General features: G+C 46.9%; 1 protein-coding gene across 2 annotated transcripts in view; it reads right to left on the reverse strand.

The window, feature by feature from the left end:
• Positions 1-11,052: 11,052 nt before the first annotated feature.
• Positions 11,053-21,150, reverse strand: part of LOC137443600 (synaptic vesicle glycoprotein 2B-like) — a 68,323-nt gene continuing 58,225 nt past the window's right edge. For both annotated transcript variants that reach the window (XM_068143377.1, XM_068143376.1), the window contains exons 11-13: positions 19,352-19,552; positions 17,603-17,762; positions 11,053-16,725 (exon numbers count right to left, since the gene is read on the reverse strand). In XM_068143377.1, the coding sequence (XP_067999478.1) occupies positions 16,542-16,725; positions 17,603-17,762; positions 19,352-19,552 (545 nt within the window). In that variant the 3' untranslated portion in view covers positions 11,053-16,541. The remainder of the gene's footprint in view (positions 16,726-17,602; positions 17,763-19,351; positions 19,553-21,150) is intronic.

The following is a 21,150-nucleotide window of genomic DNA, read 5'->3' on the forward strand; positions in this document are numbered from 1 at the left end:
AGCTCACAGCTGGTCCCATCCCTCTTACCTTCCCTCAGCCTTTCTTAACGTTTTACTGAGTGGTTTGTTTTTTTTTCAAACTGAGAGGCTCAGAGACAGAGAATTCCTGGAAAATTAGTTGTGAACTCCAGTGCTAAAAATATACATTTCACATAATGCTGAAGAGAACACAAGGTGATTCCCACTCCACATTTGCCAAAGCCTTTCTGAAGTCCAAATAAATTCAACTTCTCATTCAATCAGCATTGCCAAGTGGATGAGTACAAGCATCTTGTTCTCCTCCAGCAGTGAGCACTGGATGACAAATATATTGGTCATACTCTGGGACTTATTCTGGTGATTGCTTTACCAGTAAGGGAGGCACCAGAGCCTTTGAATCCTTGCTGGAACAGTGTCCTACATCACTGCTGGAACATTTCCAGATCTCCTAGGGCTGCCTCAAGCTACAGAGTTGACTGGGCTTTCACTCTGGAATACTATGTCCAGTTTTGGGCTCCCATATTCGAGAGAGACAGGGATCTGCTGGAGAGAGTCCAAAGGAGAGCTATGAGGATGATTGGAGGAATTGAAGAGAGACTGAGAGACCTGGGGCTGTTCAGTCTGGAGAGGAGAAGGCTGAGAGAGGACCTTATCAATGTCTATAAATATCGAAGGGGTGGGTGTCAAGATGAACCTGCCAGGCTCTCTTTGATGGTGCCCAAAGACAGGACAAGGAACAGTGGGTACAAGACAGAGCACAGGAGGTTCCACCTCAACACGAGGAGACACTTCATGGTGAAGGTAACAGAGCCCTGGAGCAGGCTGCCCAGAGAGATTGTGGAGTCTCCTGCTGTGGAGACTTTCAAAACCCACCTGGATGTGTTCCTGTGCAGCCTGCTCCAGGTCATCCTGCTTTGGCAGGGGTTTGCACTCCATGATTTCTGGAGGTCCCTTCCAGCCCCTAACATTCTCTGATTCTCTTTCCTCTAAGGATATTCAGACACTATTGAGGAACGAGATGGCAGGAATATATGGATGAAATGGCCCAAAAGCTGGGAGCAAGGCAGCTCAGTAGGAAGCAATTTGCATTGTAAAGAAGTGTTATGAATATGAGACCTATTAATAACTGCCTTCGCCTGTGACAAATGTCACCAGGCTGATTTGAGTGGCTTTGGAGGCGGAACGGATAGCAATTATCCATCACCCCAGAAGATGCTCTCAGCAAACAGTTCACATTGGAGGGATGGTGGTGTGGTGTTTTCTTCTGTTTTGTTTATCTGAGGAGCAATCTCAATGTGGAATGTCTGGTTTTCATAGGCTTCAGACTCCAGGGTCATGTCTGCAGGCCGTTAGTGTGTCCCCAACCCATCAGCCCTGTTGGATTTTGTGTTGCACAGCTTTGAAAGCCACACTTGAAAAGGATCAGAAAGCAGTGGAGAAGATTAAGGCATTGGGCATTTACACAGCTTCAGAGCTATGATGGCTAAAGAAATGCTTGCTGTGGCACTGGAAATGCAGCAGTCTGCAGATAGGTACTGGCCTTTGGTTTGACATTGGTGTTGGAGTGCTCTCAGCAATTCATATTCCAAGGATGGTGCTGTGCTGTTCGCTTCTGGTTTGTTTATCTGGTGAGCAATTTCATGGAACTCCTGGCTCTCAGACTCAGGGTCACACCTGCATGTCCCCAACCCATCAACCCTGTTGCACTTTGTCTTGCAGATAGGTACTGGCTTTTGGTTTGGCATTAGAACTAGAGAGGGAGAACAGTCCACATTGCATCTGACTCCTCAGAAAAGAGCTGCTTAGGCATCTATTCAACATTCTCCAGGCATGGGCCTAGAAAGCTCCAGGGTGATAAAGACAAATACCAGTATCAATACAGTCAACACAGATCCTGCAGTGTGCTCCACTGAACTAACACAAGTTTTCTGGAGCTGTGTCAGTGTGGTGTCTTAGAGACCCGACCCCTGAAGGTTTCTGCTGCAACGTGCACAAACACAGATGGGCTCAAGAAAATGAGGTTCAGCCTTGCCACAGGAAAATGTGAGGAATTTGAACTCTGTGGTGCTAGAATGTCACCTTTTAAATCCTGTCACCTGTCACCCACATTTTAAAGACTCTGTCTTGTACTCCTGCCTGCAGCCAACTACAGCCATGCCTTCAATGCCATTTCTTTTACATCTGTTGGGAATCACCTCTAAACCCTTGTTGTTCCTTTCCTGCCTTTCTGACAGCTTTCTGTGTTCCTCAGGACACACAAACTCTGTACAGGGAATTTCTGAGTGCTGTCTTTAGATCACTTTTGTTTTCTCCTCCAGTGGAACACGTACCATTCATAGGCATTGACTTCTGAGGTAGAGCACTTAGAAAGGGAAGATTCAGAAATCATTTGGATGTGCTCATTTAGCATATTAATATTTGTGCTTAGTTTGGGAATAGAATATGATTGTGGCTGAGCAAAAGACTTCTGTGGTTTGCATCATTTCAGATGTGCTTTACATGAAACCTTCTGGAGCTGCCTCTGGGAATCTTTGTCAGGGGAAAGTTTTGCAATTGCCTGACCCCCACTGCAGTCTGATACTTTTAAACAATTTTCTGTAGAAGAAGTGCTCTTACTGAACCCAAAGCATTCAGTGGAGGAAAGAAACTCCCCCAGAGGCAGGAAAGTCACTGGAATTCACCTGGTGGATTCACTCTCAGCAAAAAGCCCAGGAATCAGATCCCATTATTCCATCCTTGAGCTGGAGACAAGGGGAACATAACTGGCTGCTTCTCTGGTTATCACTATAGATGGTTGCTGTCAGTCCTTAAGACTTCATAAATCATGGAAGGCTGGCAAGCAAAGTCAACTGCAAACACTTCAGCTTCCTCCATCTGCCCCTGCAGATGCATCTTAAACTGGGATGATGCAGCGAAAGCTCCATTTCGTGTCACCTGCCAGTGGCTGAATCTCCAAATCCTCAGTCAAAGCTGAGATCTTGCTGAAATTAATGGACTTGGCTCATTGCATGACCAGGCTTTCTGCTAGCAGAAGTGATCACAGGAGGTGTTGTGACAAACCACTCTCAGGTGGCATACCTACCCCAATCCAAGCTGGCACTTGCTACATGCTTAGGCTGGGTGAGTGGCTTTATATCCTTTGTAAAGGGCTCAGTTCCTCCCTGAACTGCCATCTCTCAGGCAGTTTAGGAGACAATAATGGCACAGTCATCAACACCTTCACATTTTGTGTTTTGTTACCTCCAGTACAAATATCAATTACACAGCCTGACAAGGAGAAAATGAAATTGCAAAGTGTTAGGCTGCAGGTATTTAGTTCAGTGATTGGGGCTGTCTTTAAAACACCCTGATGACAGCGTCCCAGCCAGATATCAGAGAGATGGGGGTATTATGTACATTCCTACACTTTGAATTTAAATTAAAATTGGCTGTGATTTAAGATGTTATCTCCTTTGAAGGTCTATACTTTCCTGGGAGAAGATAATTATTCTCAGCTAATAATGGGAGTCGCTAGGCTAGTGATCGCTCTGCTTGCTTCAGAGGCTCAGGTGCATTATTTACTGCATGAGAACCTCAATCTAGAATGATGTTTTGACTTGGAAGGACATCTATTCCTTAAAGCTCATCATCACCTTGCCCTGCTTTTACTTGTGCCTCAGTCTGGAAGAGACATTTTCCTTTGTGTTTTGCAGAAGTCATTACCGAGTGCCTGCAAGTCTGTCAGCCAGGTCGCCCTGATAATTTCTTCTTATGAGTGGTAATAACAACAATGGCAATAAATAAAGCTAAATTATGTCCAAAGGAAAACAGAGTAGTCACTGGTGAGCTGTGATTGCAGAAATAGGTAGCAAGAAAGATGCAAGGATGTAATGAAGGTACTGATAGCGTCGTCTCCCAAGTCTCATTTTTAACCCAAATCCCCTAACCAAGGACTTTACTTGAATGTGTAATGTCAGACAACAGGTTCCTGCCACAGAGTGAACGGGGAACCCAAGAACCATTAGCTCAGTGTCAAGACCACAGAGCAGCTCCCCAGATCAGCTCAAGGGCAGATTAGGACCCCTACACAGCAAGCAGAAAGAGCTAGACTTTCCTCCTCACTGGCTGTAATGCTTTGTGCAGCTATACCAGAATGCCTGGTGTGCCCCCTGCAAAGCAAGGCCACTGCAGTGGAACCTGCTGCACAAACCCTTCACCCTGTGCTGCTTCCTTGCCATGCATGAGGAAATCCTGACTGAGATACCCCTGGTGATTAACTCAGCCCTTACTCCTTCCCTGCCACTGTCTTACAGACAGGATGGAATTAATTCTCAATTGATTGTGCTGCTGATAAGGGAATTCCCAGGACTACAGTGACTGAACCTATTTGATTTGCATAATCTTGCTTAAAAATGAACATTCATTTTGCATTGTGTCACCAGATTCCCACTGCAGCAGAAGGCAGATACCTGGAGAAGTCATACTAGAAGATGAAGGGACAAAAGAGAGAGAAAGAAAAGGAGACAGGAGGTGATTTTCCCAAAGTTTGCTGTGCCATGAATCACTTCAGAGATCTAGTTCAGCTCTGACATTCTTCTGACGTGAGAAGGAACTGTCAGCTTCCCAGAGAGCCACACCATCACCCTAATTTGAACTCAGAGAGCCTGCCACCTGCAGCTCCACTAATTTGGGGGCAGAAATTCAGACCTTGGCCTCTGCACCTTGATCAGTGCTGCCCTGGGTGAAGCCAGAAACTGCTGGCAAGGCCCACTGCAATGCTTCACAGCAGTCAGAAGAGGCTTCTTGCCTTCTGATTAGCTCAGTAGCTGCTCACATTTTACTCCATCCTTCAGGATAAGACCATGGAGATGAAGACTTTTCCAGAACAGTTACCCTGTTTCAGATCACATGCCCATTGAAAGCAGCTCCCTCACACTTGCAAGCTTTTTTGTCTCTGATGTTTGTGATTCTTGGAAATGATTGGAGATTGTTCTGTTTCTTTACAAGTGCTCAACATTCAGTGCTGGCAAATGCTACCAGAAAGACAAGTCCCAGAATAAGTTGTTCTCTGCAACTGATGAAATCCAGGCAGTGGCACATTAGAATTCCTATGCAAGCCTGCTTCCAAGTCTTAAGCCAGTCCCAAGACAGGGAAGGTGGCAGAGTGAAGGTTCCTTATACATCTGCAGTAGCTCACTCTCAGAATCTCCCCTCACCTTGGACTTGAGTGGAGCCAATCTCAAAACTGCCTCCCTTGTCAGTTAATTTCTTGAACATACCATACCCATGGGAATAAAGTGCCCAGCAAAGGGCCACGAACTGTCTCCTCCAAGCACAGGGTGTGAGGTGGGAAAGCCTTTCTGCTTGCCTGTGACAGCATTTCCTCCTGCAACAAACTCCTGTTGATTTTTTTTCCACATTTCTGTGCATCAGGTTCCTATCTGGATTTCCTCCTCTTTGTGAAATCCTATCTCTAAAGCCCATCTAAGGCAGTATTCCATCCCCAGTGGGCATCAGAAGGTTGCAATACTCAATGGTCATGATTTAAGGATACGCTTGACTTCAGCCTTGAACTCCTCTGCAGTGGTCATGGCATTCACCCAGAGTTCCTTCATTTTTCTCCTTAACAGCAAGTTTTAAACTGAGCCTTGACCTAAGGAGACAGAGAAACTGTCTACTTGGAGTTAGATTTGCACCACTGAAAAGGAAAAGCAGACCTGGAGAAAGGGCATGGTGCAATACCAGAGATAAATGGCAGTAAAGTCACAGAGCTGAAGGACACAGTAACTGGCACCCCAAAACCTCTGAAAGTTTGCCAAAGGTCTCTGGGACCCCTAAAGCAGGGGTGACCATACAGAGAGCAAGAGATCTGCCCCAGGGCCCAGCACAAAGCTTGACACTATTCCTATGCTCTTCCAGGTGGGATGTGAAAGGGGACAAAGTGACATAGCAGGGTCCTACAGCTGGGCTGAGCCAGGGCTGTGAACTCCTTTTGGTCTCTTCAGATAGGGTCAAATGAGGGCTGCAAAAAAAGTTGTTCTGAATTATTTATAGGCCTGAGGGCTCAGTACGTGTCTGGTTTCTGCAGAGCAGTTTGTTGTTCAAATGTCTAAGGGAAGAAGCAGGGCTGCTGGGGAGTTTTCACAGGCCTTATCCTGAATAAAAAAAGTTAAGAAAATAAAAAGGATAAAAGCAGTGAGTTTATCATTCAAAGCTGTATTTGAGAGGCTGACTACAATATTCTTTTCCCAATCTGAAGGAGAAGATTTCAAGGCTAAGAAAGAGCTCCCTCTGGAGAAACAGTACCAATTTCATCTGAAAGCCCACAGCTGGTGTGGAGCCTGCTCCAGCTGCTGTCCTCCCCATGGTACTCCACCACAGAGGCAGGCTGCAACCCTGGGAAGAGAGGTCACCCCTGCAGTAAGCCTCTTTACTTTGCCAGGGTTACAAAAGAGAGCAGTGAAGCCACTTGAGAGCTGGCTTTGGTCTCCTTGCAATTAGGTCTGTTTGTATTCCCTGTACAGCTCTTGTGTTTATTTTCTATGCTGAAGCAAAAGCTTTCCAGGAAAACTTCAACTCTTGGTTCTCAGAGGGAAACCACCAATGTAAAACTGCTGCAGCTGCATCCAGCTGTGGTGGGAGTGAGCTCATGAGGTTGGGGCAAAGCCTTGCTCAACTAGACTGCACATCTCAGGTTGGGGTCCCTGGTTTCTACAAGCTCCAGAAAGGGCAGCCTCAATGTTTGTTGGTCTTATTTGTTCATTTTCAGCAGGCTCAGTCACTTACCACCCATATGGGGAAGGCATTGGTTTGTGGCACAGGTTGCTTTGAGATGATGAAGCACTTAGAAACATATCTGCTGTCTCTTGTCTTACATTCACGATACAGGGAGGTAGGAGGGGTTCAAAAAAACCACTCTGGGGAGAGACCTCTCATTGCAAGAGCTCAGATTTTAGCTGCAGAAGGTAATGCCTGTGCTGGAGGCTGAAGGAGGAACCCATGAGGCAATGCTGCTGACCTCACCATGATTAGCTGGACTGGAAACCTTGTCTACGAACCCCATTCGCTGCAGCATCTCAGCAGGCTGCCCCAGGAGTCACTGCTTGTACTGACCAGTTCCTAGGTCTCTAGCTCAGGCACTGGCCAGCCCAGAGGTTTTCTCTCCTACACTGGAGTCCCAGTAGTTTTTCACAAGGTATTTACATCTCCCCTGGAAAACACTTTAGGAGCTGCAGGCTAGGAGAGCTTGAAAACCATTGCACCAGTCTACTGAAGCAGAAACTCTTATTTTCTCCTCTATAATTACATTTGCTCTGCTTCAGATTTGCACAGCTCCCACTGCAAAAGCTTTGGCACTAGGCAAGGCTTTTTCTTTCCTAAACTTTCCCATCACAGCTCTTTTACCCCTACTCCCCCTTCTCTGAATTTTCTGGGGGTCAGACCCTTGTAACCTACACCTGATGGCACCTCTGCAGTACCCTGCTTGTGCACTCCCGGTCCTAGGTGCAGTCTCTTGCAGACAGCCCTGCGGGTACTGGTGAGGAGGGACTAGCAGCAGTCAACGTCGTGGACAACTGCTGCCATCGTCTGGTCTTCTTGAGACCAAATTTGGGCCAGACAAAGCTGAGGTATAATCAGTTAGCTTTACATATAAATGCACATATGTACATATACACACACACACATAGTTGTATCTATATAGGTATAGATGCATATTTTTATAGGTGGAAGAAGTGTCGAATAAGAAATTTCTATCTCACTTGTAATTCATTTTTTTCCCAGATACTGCTTCTTGGTTAGTGTAGTAATAGCTGTAGAGACTTAAAAATGCTAACAATTGTGTCTAAACCCTCCCTGTTTGCATTACTGTGGGCCAAGGAGGCTGCAGGTTCTGGAGTTAATTCTCCTGCCAGGCAACCAGCACCAGAACAAGAGGACACAGTCTCAAGCTGTGCCAGGGGAAGTTTAGGCTGGAGGTGAGGAGAAAGTTCTACCCAGAAAGAGTAACTGGCCATTGGAATGTGCTGCCCAGGGAGGTGGTGGAGTCACTGCCCCACTGGATGTGGCACTTGGAGCCATGGTTTAGCTGTCATGAGGTGTTGGGTGATAGGTTGGACTTGCTGATCTCTGAGGTCTTTTCCAGCTTTATTGATTCTATGATTTATATCTAAAAAGATACAAACCCGTGGGAACTTCTTTGGGTAGTTCTTTCTGGTTTATCCACCTCTCCATACAAGACACTGATCTGAGAAACACAGACTCAGCCTCAGGCACAAAGTCACAGCAGTGTTTGTGGACTGGCAGGGTGCTCAGGGTGCCACAAGAGAGAAAAACAAGGATCCATTTCCCCAGCCCCAAGTGCCTGGCCAAGCTGTTGCCCTTCCCCTGGCTTCTCAATGAATGGGAACTCAAACTGCAAAGTTTGCTGTCTGCTTTAAGAGTCACAAAACCAGGGGCTGAGAAAGAGGGGCAGTGATCAAATGATGGGCCAGCAGACCATAATCTAACCCAAATCATATTCCCAACACCAAGTCACTTCACAATTCAGAGGCATCACTCAGACCTACTGCTGAACTTAGTGGCTGCTGGAATGCCATCATTTCTTCATCCCCCAGGTAACCTCCTGTGACAGCTTGGGTGAATCTGCACATCTAGGGAATCTGGGTCATTTATTGGTAGCTACAAGAATCTGTGCCAGAAACTCCACACAGTGAGAAGCATGAAATAATCAGGCCAGAATCAGCAATGTGGAAAAATAGGAAGACAGATTTGCAAAGGTTTTCTTAGCATCCAGTCCATCCTATGCTGTCACAGGCAACTGTGTCTGCTCTTAAATGCCCTGCACCCTACTTGAAAATTAGCCAAGGATGGGTTATGCACAGCTTTTATCAGCAACCTTGTCTGAGCATTCAGATGTGGCATTTTCCTGCTTACTGGGCTTTCAGCCTTACACAGAATGTGAACTGGCCTGGAGAAAGTGCAACTCCAAAGCACCTCCAAGGCTTTCAGTGCAAATCTCTGACCTTTACTTAAAGCCCACTTCTCAGAAAATGAATTTGGGCTGTGTTTGCTTCCACATGGTTCCCTGCCCTTATGGAAATGCAGAACACACAGAAGAGGCTTACAGACTGTTGACTCCACAGCTCTGTACTCAGCAGTTGGATATAAGCACTGCAAAACTCAGAGCTGGCAGTGCCCACCTGAGACTAATCCTTACTAGCTCCCACCTGAGACCAGTCCTTACCAGCTCCCCCAGAGTGCTGCTGGCTTTGTTTCAGTGGGACCACAGCTCAGATGGGTCCTGTGGGAGGAAAAACAGCTGATATAGTCTCCTGATAATGGACATAGCTTCATGGTTCTTTTATTCCATTTCCAGTGTCTCCTGGCTCTTTATCTCTCACTTGAATATTAGCTTTAGCATGTTGCATATGCAGTGCACGTGAAGAGAGGACTAAATGCTGATTGAGCTTACAAGATTTCACCACTTGGATGATTTCAGCAACAAGGCACAGCTGACAATCAAAACACTGCTGACCTTCAGTGGATCTGAAGAAAGGGACATTGCTGCATTTATGGAGCACACAAAGTTGAAACTCATGCATAAACCTCATAATCTGCCAACCAGCCTCCCTTGCTTGTGCCATGAACTCGTCTCCCATGCAGCAGATGCTGTGCAAGTCTCCATTATAATGCTCTGAAAGCATGGGGTGGACAGTTAGAGTTCTATGAAGAGCTGCAAATAAATGAATACAAAGAGTGGATGCTGTGGACGACAGTGTACCAAGCTGCAAGGAGCAGCACTTGGGTTTGGAGCAAAAATAGAAATGGGAAGATTCAGATTGGATGTTAGGAAGAATCATAGAATCAACAAGGGTGGAAAAGACCTCAGAGATCATCAAGTCCAACCTATTGCCTAGTACCTAACACCTCCTGACAAGTAAACAAGTTCCTGACAAGTTCTGGAGCCCCTATTACAAGAGGGATGTGGAGGTGCTGGAACGTGTCCAGAGAAGGGCCACAAGGATGATCAGAGGGCTGGAGCACCTCTCCTATGAGGACAGACTGAAGGAGTTGGGGCTGTTCAGTCTGCAGAAGAGAAGGCTCCGAGGTGACCTAATTGTCGCCTTCCAGTATCTGAAGGGGGCCCACAGGAAGGCTGGGGAGGGACTGCTCAGGATATCAGGTAGTGATAGGACTAGGGGGAATGGAATGAAGCTGGAGGTGGGGAGATTCAGGCTGGATGTGAGGAGGAGGTTCTTCACCATGAGAGTGGTGAAACCCTGGAATGGGTTGTCCAGGGAGGTGGTTGAGGCCCCGTCCCTGGGGTGTTTAAGAGCAGGCTGGATGAGGCTCTGGGCAGCCTGATCTAGTGTGGGGTGTCCCTGCCCATGGCAGGGGGGTTGGAACTAGATGATCCTTGTGGTCCATTCCAACCCTGAATGAAACTATGAAACTATGAAACTATGAAACCATGGCTCCAAGTGCCACATCCAATCCTTTCTTGAACACCTCCAGGGACGGGGACTCCGCCACCTCCCTGGGCAGCACATTCCAATGCCCAATCTCTCTTTCTGGGAAGAACTTTCTCCTCAAAATTCTTCACCATGAAGGTGGTGAGAAACTGGAACAGGTTACCCAGGGAGGTGCTGGAAGCCTCATCCCTGGAGGTTTTCAAGGCCAGGCTGGATGTGGCTCTGAGCAACCTGTAGTGTGAGGTGTCCCTGCCCATGGCAGGGGGGTTGGAACTGGCTGATCCTTGAGGTCTCTTCCAACCCTGGCAATTCTGTGATTCTACATTCTAGTTACAAAGTAGAGTTTAGCTTTCTGGTTTTACCCTGGTACTTTAAAATATTTCCTGTTTCCTCCACCAGAAAATCTTGCAGGATAAAGATTTTCTCATGGAGAGTGTAGGCAGTACACAGTGTGAAAACAAACCGCAACAGCAGGGAGGCTTAATCGAGGTGGGATTGTTTGGGAGAACAAGGACAGACAAGCAGCAAACATCAGAGGAAGTCCCCACATTGTTAGGGTACAAAGTCACCCTCAGCAGCCATTGTGAAAGGGCTCAAAGGGCACATTAAACACAAGCACTACAAGAGTCACTCTTTTTCTTCCAGCTTTTTAATGTGATGGAGAGAACAAAAACAAAGTCCATTGGAATAGCTGCAATTTCCAGTGACAGCCAGACATAGATCAAATAAGAAAAAGAAAGAAAAGGAAAAAAGGTTTCAAATGAAGAAAAGGAACCAAGGGACTGGAATTGGCTATTTCACACACAGAATGGAGAGCACATCTAAATGAACCATTTCATTAAGTGCACGACACTGGGTGTTATTTACAGTGGAACTCGCAGTGTGTGCACATTTATACAGCACTACCATCACACACAGCAAAGAAATGTCTGTCATTTTCTTTCCTTCACAGTTCCCAGCCTTGGTTCTTCCTAAAAGCAGCATTTGCTAATACAAGGGTGAGAAACTGAGGGGGAAAGGTGATGGAAATATGATGTACAGGGCTCAAATCTACAGAAACCTAAAAATATACTCTCCAGTTTTGTGTCCTTTGGAAAGTCAAAGGATGTGACAGAGAACATCAATGGAACTAGGGCCTCCTTCACAGCAACAGAGTACACTCTGTTGTTGGAGGTTTCAGAGTAGGACCTGGAAGAGACCTGCATGTCTGCAGAAAGCTCAGCTCTATGGAGCCTCACTCTGTGCCCCTCTGTAAACCCAGCCTTAGAACACCCCTTAGTGCGCCTCTGCAGCATCACCAAAGGGTATTGGGCTGCCTGACCTGTCCTCAGAGTGAAGGCCATCTGGCTCTGGATCTGAGTTTTCCAGGAATGAACAGTTTTTGTCTTAATCCAAAAGATCCATACACTGCTATCTGGTAGTCACACAACCTTTCAAGGGGCTGAGGAACATACGAGCAAGAAAGGAATCACTCCATCCAGGCCCAAGATGCAGCCACCAGCAGCAGGACATAGCAGAGCCAAAGGCAGTGGCAAGACCAGTCCTGTGCAGCTGAAACACAACTAGTTAATTCAACAAGGAACATATGGAGGCAGAACCCTTATCACAATACCACTGGTCTGGTTTGGGGTTTTTTTGTAGCAGTATCAACAATGTTCTACATGTTTCTGCATGCTCAGAAGTTCCATAACAAAGTCCTCCTGTGACCTGCATTGCACAGCTGTATAGATGAAGACACCACGTCCCAGCAGGCCCTAGAACCTCCTTTTCCATGCCATGAAGTCCCTGGCTGAGCAGCTGGACTCGTGTGCCACACATGCATGAGAAGGTCCAGCTGTCCTCTAGATGAGGTCTTTGGGATTTAAGGCAAGTCCCCTTTCTTGGTCCTCTGTGCCCCTGTTGCAGCAAAGTTCATGAATCCAAGGAAATAGTGCTCTGCAGGGATCAACAGTGGACCTGCCATCAGCAGTTTTCCTCTCCTCTGTGGAGGGCCAAGTGTACCAAAATTCCAAGACAAGGAGACAGTTCACTGCAGCAAATGTAGGCAAGGGGGACCACTGGAGGAGGCATGCTGGCCCCTGCTCTGCAGCTGTAGTGCTGATTTGACAGCAGAAGTAAAGCTAAGCCAGTGGAGGAGGTGCCTAGAGAGAAACCTCCCCCTGCACAGTGTTCTCTGTGGCTTGGGCTCAGCCTAGCAGGCAGCCCACAGCTTGAAACCGAGACCCAAACTGAAACTCAGCTAACACTGAGGGGACTGCACCCATCAACCATTTTGCTTTGGAGAGCAGTAGTGTGAAGCCTACACTGATTTACACCAGGACAAGGACAATAAACAAACACAAGAGGAGTAGTGACTAAGCCTTGTTCACGCTGAAGCTGGGTGGGAGCTATCAGCCTGGGTGTCACAAAGGCAAATGCCTGAGCTGGAGCTGGTGCCCTGGCTTTCTCTCTTAGGGAAGGAGAGGAGCAGGGCTACCCAGGGCAAGCCATCTTCTTCTTGGCATAGTACCTGAACATGGTAGTTTATATTGCCCATCCTTTCAGTGGAGAATAATGGGAACCCAGGGTGATGACATCTAACTCATAGGTGTCTAAGGCTGGGCAGTGTGGCTTCCCTTAGTTCATCCTTTCTCCCTTCTCTGATCATTGCTGTCCTTTCCCAGGCCCTTGTGTACCAGCTGCAGCATGTCTTTGCCCTTTCCTATTAGGTCACAAACTCTTTGGTCAAGTCAAGGGTAGAAACAATGTCATGGCACAGATGCATCATCCTCTAGCCCTCAGGTGAGTGACCCATGCATTTTAGGGTGCAAAAGGTTTCTGCAGTCCCGTGAGTAGCCCTGGTGACATTGACAGCAAAATCCTTTTGCTCTGTGTCTTGTCCCAGCTCATCTCTTGAAGGTGAGGTTTAGCAGCCTGTGAAAGGGTCATTCTGTAAGGAAGAAAGGTTTCTAAGATTGGATAATATTTCCCATCCCTGCTTTGCCAATTCTATCTCCTCGAGACCTCCATTTCTCCCATCTCTGAAAATTAACAGGGAAGTTTTGCAACATAAATGCTGTCATTAGTGTCACTGTGCAATGCCAATGGAGAACAGGACTAGGCAAGTCTGCTGTCAGAGCTGCGGATGATAGGTAAGGATAATAAAGAGAGAGAAGTTCTGGCTCCACAGAGCAGCACAAGAGAATAGGCCAGAAAATGAAACCTATTTTTCCACCCCCCTCAACTGTAATGTGGTAATTGCCATTCCCAGCCCAGTAAAATGGATGAAACCTATACATCAGGGTGACCTTTGGTGTTGAGAAAAGGATTTAGCTGCTTCTCACTATGCAAAAGGACCAGACAGAGGGGAAAAAAATAAACAACACAACAAAACAAAAACCAAACCCACATTCTGGGCTGTGATCCTCCACAGAAGCTGTGAACTGCTGCCAAAGGACATAATTACATTCACTCCCACCTTAGAAATGAAACCTTTTGCTGTTTTGAAGACAAATCAAAAAAGAAAGGCTCTAAGCTACTCACAAAATGAAGAAATTAGTCATAATGAGACAGGTGATTACAGCAGCCTGTGATTTCATCCATTTCATAACCCTCAGAACAGGTCTCCAAAAATCCCAAATAGCCCATTGGAGGCTGGCTGCTCCTGAAGTGTTTATCCCTCATTGACATAATGGTAGAAATGATGCTCATTAAAGGGGTTAGCCTCATCAGCAAGGACTCACTTCTCGTGATTTCACCCTGCTCTGTGTCCTTCAGCTGTCTTCTGCTGTGCTGACTGGAGACACATTCCCACAGTTGTGTGGGTCTGGCCCCGCTGTCAGCTCTTTGTGTATTTGGGGGGGCAGGAGGATGGGGACAGCCTTTTTGCAGTGGTGCCCAGTGACAGGACAAGAGGTAATGAGCATGAACGTGAACGCAGGCAGTTCCATCTACACATGAGGAGGACCTTCTTTACTTTGAGGGTGGTAGAGCACGGGAACAGGCTGCCCAGAGAGGTGGTGGAGTCTCCATCTCTGCAGACTTCCAAAACCTGCCTGAATACGTTCCGATGCAACCTGCTCTAGGTGAACGTGCTCTGGCAGCGGGGTTGGGCTGGATGATCTCTAGATGGCCCTTCCAGTCCCTCTCACTCTGTGATTCTGTGACTTTTGGTGTGAAGCTGAAGGCAGAGGAGTCAGACTTCAGTCCTGCTGGATTCTAAGTTTGTCTTGCAGGTTTTTCTTTGGAAGAACGAGCAAACAAACCAACCCAAACCAAGAAACAAACAAGCCCAAGAAACAAACCAACAAAACCAACCCAAACCAAGAAACAAACCAACCCAAACCAAGAAACAAACAAACTAAACAAACCCAAGAAACAAACCAACCCAAACCAAGAAACAGACAAACAAAACAAACCCAAGAAACAAACCAAACCAAGAAACAAACAAACCCAAACCAAGAAACAACCAAAAGAGAGAGGAAAACCAAAACAAAGCCAGCACAAAAAACCCCAAAGAGAACATACAAAATCATTGTTTATGTCACAAGATATCCTACTGGGACAGATCTGCTGCACAATGTGACGGTTCCTGATCAGTTCTTGTCCATGGCTGAGCTTGTGGGAAGGGTCCCAGTTATCACTACCTAGCCACTTGTGAGCATCAGGGTGTTATTTACCTGTGTGTGTTTCATTCTATGCTTCCTGAGAAGATATATCAGAAAAAGACACAACTCCCTCATTTCATTTCCTAGGTGCACCAGGACTTGAAGTCAGATGCTAAAAATACCCCCAAAGGGCACACGAATTTCGAGGATGGTTTTTACAGGAGATCAAAGTGAACTGTGCCCCCTCCTGGAGAATGTTGTGTTCTGTAGAGCTGAAAGCTTGCTGTGGGCATTCCCTGCGTCCCAAGTTAAATGGCTTTGAGTAACTGTGCTTACAGTGCTTCAGTGAGACCCGAGTAGATAAGAAAAATCAAGCATCATAGTCCTTAAATCATATGGCTAAAATGCTGGTAAAATCACAGTTACCATACTCTAGGTATCAGACCAAGGGGAGGGGGGAAAGAAGTCTCCTATTTACACTGGATAATATGTACACATTTGGTTTGTGGAGTGCTGCAGTATCATTGGAATCTCTCCTCTGTGAAAGCTGCAGGGAAAAAAAGATTCTTCAGCATCATCACAGAAACCTCTATTCCCCACCATCAATGCACTGCAGTATTTCGTGTCTGGATATAAAGGATGAAGGGTTGCTGAACTGGTCGTGACTCCAGTTAATCTTGAGTTAGTGGAACAAGCTTTAAGTGTCCATCTTAAGATCTTCTTAAGGGTGCAGATATTAGAAATCATACATTTCAGTAGCTGATCACTTCAATATCTGTAAATTTATGTGTAAATACATATATATATGCATATTTATAGGTATATATTTCTCTCCCAGACCAAGGAGGTGCCTGTTGATTCTCTATGCCCATCCAAAGACAGTAAAGGGCTTTGAGACTCCAACTCTTCTGAGAGTGCCAAGCAGCCACCCTCATATCCTTCAGAAATCGAAGCTCTGTCACTCTTTCAGTTGGTTCACTTCAAAAATCAAGCCAGTCAGGGTCATTTGTAGCTCTTGTCCCTTTTGCTGGAGCTCAGCTACAGTAGTTTTGTTACCTGCCTCCCCTTCGGCTGCCCCTCGTGTCTGAGCACAGCTGGTAGGAAATGCCAAGGAGCGCTGGGCAAGGCAGGAGGTATCTCACAGCTCAGCAAAGGCATAAGGGGGTCAGGATCTGCTGTCCTGCTGGACACGCTCACACCCACACAGGCACACACATGCACAAAGCTGCTGTCCACGTCCTGTGTTGCTACACCAGGATGGAGAGGGAAAAGGTAGATTCCCAGTGTAGGCAAGGTTAAACCCAAGCTCTGCAAGGGGTGTGTGGTAGCTGCATGCACCAGTTGTGGCTGTAAAAGGATCAGAAACTAGGGGTTGAAGTTTTATCCCTTTGGGCTCTTCTTTCCCTCTGCCCTCTTCCCTTGAGGTATTGACACGACAGTGTAGAAATGGACATTTTGATTTCTCCAAAAATGGCTCTTATTTGTTCTTCTGTCTGCACCCCCTGATGCCCCTGGCCTCAGCTGCTCACATCAGGACCTGTTCTCGAGTCTCTGGCAGGCGCAAAGCGAGCAGGCCACCACCGACCAGAGCAGAGGAAGCCAGGAGGATGGGAACCACCTTGGTTATCCCTACGAAGGAGGCAAAGATTGAGTTCCCCAGGATGGCACCAAACTTGCAAAGCCCATTGAGGATGCCAAAGGCTGTTGCCCTGTGGGGAAGAAGAGCAGAAAGCAATGGTTAGGAGGAAGGTTCTCAGAATGACTGCAGAAGATCTGGATGGGTGATTTTGTGAATGCTTTTGTGTTGCTCAGGCTACGCTTCTAGCAAGCAAAGCCAGACAGAATAAATCAACAGAGAAATAGACATCAAAGTTTTGCATGTCTGCCTCAACAAGGAGAATGTCTTCATGTTTTCATTTCTCCGTTTTTTTGTCTCAGCTTCTCCCTCTAGTGCCCCACTATGACAGCCTTTGCCCTCCCCAAAGAAAGTCAAAGCCCTTCTGAGCCCTGGCTGGAGTGGGTTTCCAGTAGAGAAACAACCTGGGCTCTGCTGTGAATTCTGCTTCACCTTGCAGCTAAAAGCATATTGCCTCCAAAACACAGACCTCCTCCTTTCCTTCTTGCTTCTCCCTACAGCCTGAAAAAAGGGCAAAAAAGGCTTATAGTGATGTCAGAGGGAAAGGTTCTCCCAAAGTTTCCCGTGCTGCCTTATCTCCTCAAGCATTCTGTGCACGTGGTAGTCTCTGGATTGTGGAGGGGAAACTGTCATGGTGATGAGCTATGTCAAGAGGCTGAGGCACCCAGTCAGAAAGGCTGGATCTCCATGTACATCCTTGGAAAAGGCAGAGTCCATATTTCATCTGCTTGAAATTTCCAGACCCCCATATGACTCCCTGCAGCCACAGAATTCTGCTTGCAAAGGTCTGTGCTGATCCACTGTCACCACAGGGCTGCTGAAAGCAAAAAGAATACACCACACTCCCCCCCCCATCTGCATGCATCTAGAGTGAACACCGAGTTTTCCCATCAGGATCTGGGAGGCCTAAGTCAGAGGGTGGAGATGAAAAGGAGACACGTTCTGAGCACCTTTTGTCAGTGGGGTAGAGCTCCACGGTGATCACATCCAGGGCGTTCCAGGCGGCGATGCTGGCCCCGCAGAAGAGGCACTGCCAGCCGATCATTGCCGACTCGCTGTTGCCAAAGAAGAGGAAGAAGCAGCACACTGCTGAGATCAACATGGAGCCACCTGTGGGAGAAAACCAAGAGAAGACTGTTGGCACCAGTTGCCCCTGTCCACAGTTGAGCAAACACAGCAGTTAATAAAGATGGCTTTGAAGAGACAACGTTTCACCCTGAAACAAATTTCATCTGTGAGAATCTGAAGCAACCACCTTGGTGCTGCCTATCCGATGCTGGAAAACAGCCTGAAAATGTCCTCCATGGCCATCTGATCCTGCTGATAGTCCTGCTCTTCCAGGCAGGTTTCCAATATCTCAGCCTTCCAGATGGACTCAGGAAGAGCAGAGGCACGTAAACAGGAAAGTCAATGAGGAGGAAGAATCACGGTGAAGGTTTTTCCAGCCTGAGTTTTGAGTGAAGAGCTGGTGCATTCCATATTATACTGAAATTACTTCAGACATTTACAGTCTCAATTAGGATAATTTACAGCCAATTGTATGGAGCACTTGAGGTCTCTTTTAATTATAAGAACATCATTAGATTTCATGGCACATTTGCACAGGAGCCATAATTTTATGAGCACCATCGAGGGAGAAAGTGAGAACGTTTATGCTCAGTTAGGCACAGCACATAGTCACAAATCCTAATGGCTACATCACTGCCTTCCATCCCACTGGGAATTTTCACCTGAAAAACAGCTTTTTTTTGCAAAATCAGAGTAAGTTTCCCTGGAAAACTCCTGTTGTTGCTGAAATATCTTGATCTACCACCAGGAACCCAAATGATTTTTGTTGTTGTTGTTTGGGGGGTTGGGTTTTTCTTTTATCACTTTGACACCACTTGAAATAATGAGGATGCTGAACTGGAAGTCAAATGCTTCCTTTTGGACATAATGTTACATTTTACAAGCATAGAATGGTTTGGGTTGGAAGGGACCTCCAAAGGTCCTCCAGTCCGCTCACTTGAGACAGGATTCCCCCAGTACCCAGAGAGCAAGGTCTGAACCCTGGGGGAAATGACAGCAGAGAGTCACAAAGTAAGCACAAAGATGATAAAATGATAACTTATTCCCATTATACTCATGTGTGGCACCTTGCCTGGCTGTGGTATAGTCACTTATTCTACCATATGCTCTCTGAAGCTGTCTGTAACAGCATTTGCAAGTCAGAAAACCAAAAAAAAGAGGGAACTCCTGGACTGTCAAAGGAGCTGCATCAGAGAATCTCTGTGAGTATTAATTGCTATGAGCAAAGTGTTTGCATATACAGAGTGCCATGGACATTGACATCAACTCAACAGCACCAAGAGGCCCTGCTTCAGCTCTGCCCCTGCTGTGCTGAGCACTGGATGAACACAGAAGCTTGGGCATAAAAGTCAAGATTAAAAAGGAGGGTGTCACAGACGCACAGAAAAGCAGGGTGGGGAGGCAGGGAGCAGCTAACTTGCCCACTGCTGCAAAGTAGGTAGTTTGCCTCACCCTTGAGTCTTTTTACCCTTTCTGCTCCACTTGGCATGAGGATGACTCATCCCCACCTGAGCCAGCCCTGCTTGTATTCATGTGTGCAGATGCAGTGAGACCTTCACACTGACCTTGGCTTCTTGCAGAGTCGTGCTCCCAGCCATGACCTGCCCCATGCACCCATCAGCCCCACTCACCAATCATCTTTATTCTCCCTATCTTGTCCATGAGTAATGCTGAGATGATGTTGCCTGGCAGCACAGACAGGCTGCCTAGGAAGCTGACCAGGTAGATCAGGAAATCATTGTCCTCCTCAAAGTCCAAGTGACAGCCTTCTTTCTCCTTCATAAATGTGCTGTTGATGAGCCTGCAGTTGATGAATTTGTGTTCATAGAGATCTGCAAGGGAAAGAATCACAGAAAGGTAGAATTTGGAAGGGATCATCTAGTCCAACTCCCTGCCAAATCAGGTAAACCTAGATCAGGTTGCACAGGAACTCAAGGTCCATGCATGTTTTAGAAGTCTCCAGTTAGACTCCACCACCCTCTCTGGGCAGCCTGTTCCTCAAAGTAAAGATTTTTTTCCTGAAGTTCAGGTGAAACCTCCTGCCTTCTAGTTTGTACCCACTGCCCCTTGTCCTATCACTGGGCACCACAGAAAAGAACCCAGCCCCATCCTCTTGACCTTCATTCTTCAGGTATTCATATGCAGCAAAGTCTGGATCTTGCTTGGCTGATCTTTATTCACAGAGCAGCAATAGGAGTTAGAAGCCAAACCAAACCAAAGGTCTGCGAGGAGTTCCTCACCTCATGGAAACAGCCAGGGTGCTTTTACTTTATTGCCAAACTCCAGCTGCAAGACTGGGGGTAAGCCTGTGCACCCCTTCTATTGGTGAAGTCACCAGGACCCCAGCATCCCCCTGCCACGAGGGCAGGCAATGCAGGCCTCTGCTTTCATGGCATTATGGCTTGGTCTCTATTGGAATAGGAGTAAAAAGGTGTTTTATTCAGGATAAATGAATGCCTGTTTTACTGCTTATGATTGATTACTAATCACAGCTTGGTTAAAATGATGTTTTAAGACAAATTTGTTAAGTCAAGCCCTTAACCTGCAGGGCATTCTGCCATGCCTTTATCCTGCCATGGTCTGAGCACAGACTTTTGCATTTCCCATGCAGCAACTGATGACAACAGAAGCTATGGGATTAAAAACACTGATGGAGCAACCTGGAGGCTCCTTCCAAATGTACCATCCTCTTTTTTTAATTTCCATCATCATCAGTCTCAGAACACAGAACAGAGAATTAACCAGGTTGGAAAAGACCTTTGAGATCATCGAGTCCAATCTTTCACCCAACACCATCTAATCAACTAAACCATGGCACCAAGTGCCTCATCCAGTCTCTTCCTAAACACCTCCAGGGATGGTGACTCCACCACCTCCCTGGGCAGCACATCCCAATGGCCAATCTCTCTTTCTAGGATGAACTTCTTCCTAACATCCAGCCTAAACCTCCCCTGGCACAGCTTGAGACTGTGTCCTCTTGTTCTGGTGCTGGTTGCCTGCCTGGGAGAAGAGACCAACCCCCACCTGGCTACAACCTCCCTTCAGGGAGTTGTAGACAGCAAGAAGGTCTCCCCTGAGCCTCCTCTTCTCCAGGCTAAGCAACCCCAGCTCCCTCAGCCTCTCCTCACAGGGCTGTGCTCCAGACTCCTCCCCAGCTTTGTTGCCCTCCTCTGGACATCTTCCAGCAATTTTGTTAAATTGAGGAGCCCAGAACTGGACATCTGACTCAAGGTGTGGCCTGACCAGTGCTGAGTACAGGGCAGAATGACCTCCCTGCTCCTGCTGGCCACACTATTCCTGATGCAGGCCAGGATGCCATTGGCCTTCTTGGCCACAGTGCCCAGCACACAATCAAACTTACAGCTCTCTCTATTTTTTTCTCCCATAATCTGGCCAAATGTTTCCTAACTAGAGAGATGAGACTGCAGCA

This window comes from Melanerpes formicivorus, unplaced genomic scaffold, assembly GCF_026170545.1.
Source record: "Melanerpes formicivorus ecotype bairdi unplaced genomic scaffold, bMelFor1.0.p_v2 SCAF_10, whole genome shotgun sequence".
NCBI lineage: Eukaryota > Metazoa > Chordata > Aves > Piciformes > Picidae > Melanerpes > Melanerpes formicivorus.